This window comes from Cydia splendana, unplaced genomic scaffold, assembly GCF_910591565.1.
Source record: "Cydia splendana unplaced genomic scaffold, ilCydSple1.2 scaffold_46_ctg1, whole genome shotgun sequence".
Taxonomy (NCBI): Eukaryota; Metazoa; Arthropoda; class Insecta; order Lepidoptera; family Tortricidae; genus Cydia; species Cydia splendana.
The window spans coordinates 164,555-168,259 of NW_026946889.1; the positions used below are offsets into that span (position 1 = coordinate 164,555).

The window sequence follows — 3,705 nt, forward strand, 5'->3', positions numbered from 1 at the left end:
CTATTAGTGCGAACGAGATAGTTACGAAGACGTTAGCGAATATGTAGTAGTGTGTGTGTGCTCTTGGTAGGGCTACAGTTGTACTTCATCAAATTGGTGATTTTCGGGGGGAAATGCTTAAGTTACTATAGAAAACAACGATGTCGCCATACTCGTGCCTTTAAAAATTTAGGAGTTCCCTCATTTCCTTATGAATTCCGTCATCAGATTAGAACCAACAATGTTATGGGAACACCTTAGAGGTAACTTCGTTCAAACGAAAAAAGAATTACTCAAATCGGACCACGGGTTTCGGAGTAATCTACATTTATAAAATCGTCATTATTATCATCAACAATCATCATCATCAGGTCCACTCTATCAAATTAGTGATTTTCAAGAGGGAATGCTTGATTTGCTTAAGACAATACCCAAATTACCATACATGTGCCTTTAACAATTGAGGAGTTCCCTCAATTGTTCAATCAAGTTGTTGTTGTGTGTTGCAATGCGCGGCCGGAAGCGGTCGTGCCGTAGTGCACTGCACGAATTTTAAAATTCGCGAACCGCGCGGCAATAGCCGCTGCCCGCTTACCCGCTATGACTTCATCACAAGTCGTAGTCAACGAGTTGTTGGCATTTATTCAAAATGCCACCGTGACTTTGGATGAGACCAGCATCGTGCAGATCTGCAAGTCCAGCTTCCAGGAGGAGGACATATGTAGTGGCAAGGCGCTGCTCTACCAGACGCTCGGCAAAGCCGACGAAATGCCATCACGACGAAGAGATGGAGGCGTGAAGAGTCTACGGGACATCATCTCGGTGTTCAAGAGGACCGATTCATCAAACATGCCCTCTTTCGTGGCGAAGGACCTACATCGGCTACTTGTCGTCTCGTTGGACCATGTTGACGTTTCCAGGCTGCTAAAGGATATTATTTTCCTGAAGGACAGTCTGGCTGAAATGCAGGCTAAGTTGGAGGTATCGAATAATACCATCAGTGAACTACGTTCTGAATTAGCGTTAATACGAAGTCCTAGTTCGGAATGTAGGTCAGATAACTCTAGCATAGCCGTGTGTCACGTTGCGCGGAATGCGTCCATCGGCGGTTTCGAGTCCGCGAATTTGGATGCGTCGGCGATTGCTGAGCAGGCGACCGCCGACCCGCGCCCCGCCGCCCGCCCGTCTACGTCACCGGAGACGCGCACGTCACGCGAGAGTACGTTGACCCCACAACGTTCCTACGCTGCCACTGCCGCTAAGCCGCCTGCTGTGTCCAAGTCTAAGCAGCGGCCGAAGAAAGGGGTGCAGAACCTTCGTGAACCTGTTCACAAGGATCGGTCACAGCTGACTCTAATAGAGTCGGGATGCGACAGAGATGGCTTCAAAAAGGTGGAGAGGAGAAAGAAGTCAGCTCGTCCGAATCAGTGCGGTACCGCACCGACTGGACCTAACCATTAGCTGCGTCCTGCAACACCGACGACGCTGCTGTATGTGTCCCGATTACACTACCTTACGAAGGTCGAGGAGATCGTGAAGTATGTACGAGCCAAGTCCGGATTCATCCTGAGGGTCGTGAAGTTGGAATCTCGACACAGTATGAATTTTAATTCTTTTGTGCTGAGCGTTCCGACTGAACATCTAGCGACCTTCACCAAGGAGGAGTTTTGGCCGAAGGGTGTCAAGTTCCGGCGGTTCCGCGGCCGGCTCCCTGACACTGCGGGGTTGCGAACTGCATCGCAGCCATAATTGTGTTTTTAGTATTAAGATATATTTTGTAATAATATGTATGCTAGTTTTAAGGTATTTATCTATGGGCCAATAGTTGCCTGAAAATAAATGTTTTCATTCATTCATTCAATTCTTCATGGATCCCATCATCAGAACAGCACCAGATTAATGTGGGACCACCTTGGAAGTACCTTCTTTCGAACAAAAAAAGAATTGCTCAAATCGGACCACGGGTCTCGGAGTGCTCGCTGAACGTCCTACATTTTAAGAAATCGTCATGATTATCATCAAAACAATCATCATCATCAGGTCCACTTCATCAAATTGGTGCTTTTCGAGAGAAAATGCTCGAGTTGCTTAAGAAAACACCCAAATCACCATACATGTGCTTTGAAAACTTGAGGAGTTCCCTCAATTCCTCATGGATCCCATCATCAGAACAGCACCAGATTAATGTGGGACCACCTTGGAAGTACCTTCTTTCGAACAAAAAAATAATTACTCAAATCGACCCACGGGTCTCGGAGTAATCGGTTAACATACATAAAAAAAAAAAAAAACATAGCCACAACCGAATACAGAACCTCCTCCTTCTATGAAATTGAAGTTGGTTAAAATGGCTTATAGAGCAGGCGTTCTATCACCATAAAGAATTATTTTCTAGCAATAGTACCTTAAACTAAGAATGTTATTTACAATTGATTGTATTTAAATTATATACTGTTGACATGTAATCACTCATTACCAATAAAATATATGAATATGAATACGAATAACGAATGTGATTTTTTTCGACTCTCATAATTGCACCTTTTCAGTTTTCCACCAAAATGTTCAAGGTATAAAGTCAAAAATTGGAGAACTACAAATTTTAACAGACTCCATAAACATAGATGTTCTCTGCTGTTCTGAAACATTTTAAAAAAAGAATGATGCACACTCACTTCAGATTAATGATTACATGTTGGGTTCACAATTTTGTAGAAGCAAAATGACTCGAGGCACTTGCATCTTGTGTAAAAAAAATCCATAAGCTTTGTACCTAAACCTAGAATGGATTTCTGCTCTGTCAAAAGAGTTGCACTTCGAAGCTTGCGGTGTTTTAATACCTGACCTAAACGGTATAGTTGTGTGTATATACAGAAGCCCCGATAGCGATATATTGTTTTTCTTTCAAAGTTTAGAAGTTCCACTTGACAAATTAACACTGCGTTCTCGTAATTTTAAGCTCAAAGTAATTTTTGTAGGTGATGTAACACTCTCATTTATTTCATTTCATTCGAAAAACCATGGATATAAAGGTGTTACATAAAGGTTTGGTACATGGTCACCCTGTAAGGGTGAAGCACTGTCTTAAAAACTAGTTAAAAACTCAAAAGTTTATTTATACAAAACAAGATATGTTTAAATTGGTAGTTGTAGTGGAAATATAATAATAATCAATTGGTAATAAATATTGAACTTTGGTGATTTATCGTAATTATCGTCAAGAAATTGTTATAGTAAATTAGAATGATAATAATTAAATAGTAAAAAATAGTTAAATGTCAAGTCGCTACAGTTAGAATTTGTTAAATTGTCATCAAAATATTCAGTAATGGGATAATAACATTTTGAGACAAGTAATTGTTTTAGACTTCTTATGAAGGTAGAGTCTAGTTCTTCGTTTCTAAGTGCGTCTGGTAATTTATTGAAAATTTTTATTGCCATGACATATGTGCTTTTTGAGTGCATTTTCAATGTTGATGAGGGCAGCATAAATAAGCATGTTTCTGTGTCTGACTGAGTGAGCTCTTGATAAAACCTCTTCTCGTTTCTTAAACATACCAATATTTTTTCTAATGAACTTACATATTTCTAGAATATAAATTCCTGGTAGAGTCAGTAAATTATGTTTTTGGAAATGTGGCTTACATGTATCCGGTACATTGATGTTTGCTAGTATGCGAACGAGTTTTTTTTGGAGTATAAAGAGATCTGGTGATATTACCGTGT

The 3,705-nt window shown here is 40.5% G+C and overlaps 1 protein-coding gene across 1 annotated transcript; it reads left to right on the forward strand.

Moving 5' to 3' along the window:
* The first annotated feature begins 579 nt into the window (after window positions 1-579).
* Window positions 580-1,440, forward strand: LOC134805623 (uncharacterized). The gene has a single exon (XM_063778890.1). It carries the CDS (start codon window positions 580-582, stop codon window positions 1,438-1,440), a length of 861 nt encoding a protein of 286 aa, XP_063634960.1.
* The last annotated feature ends 2,265 nt before the right edge of the window (window positions 1,441-3,705 follow it).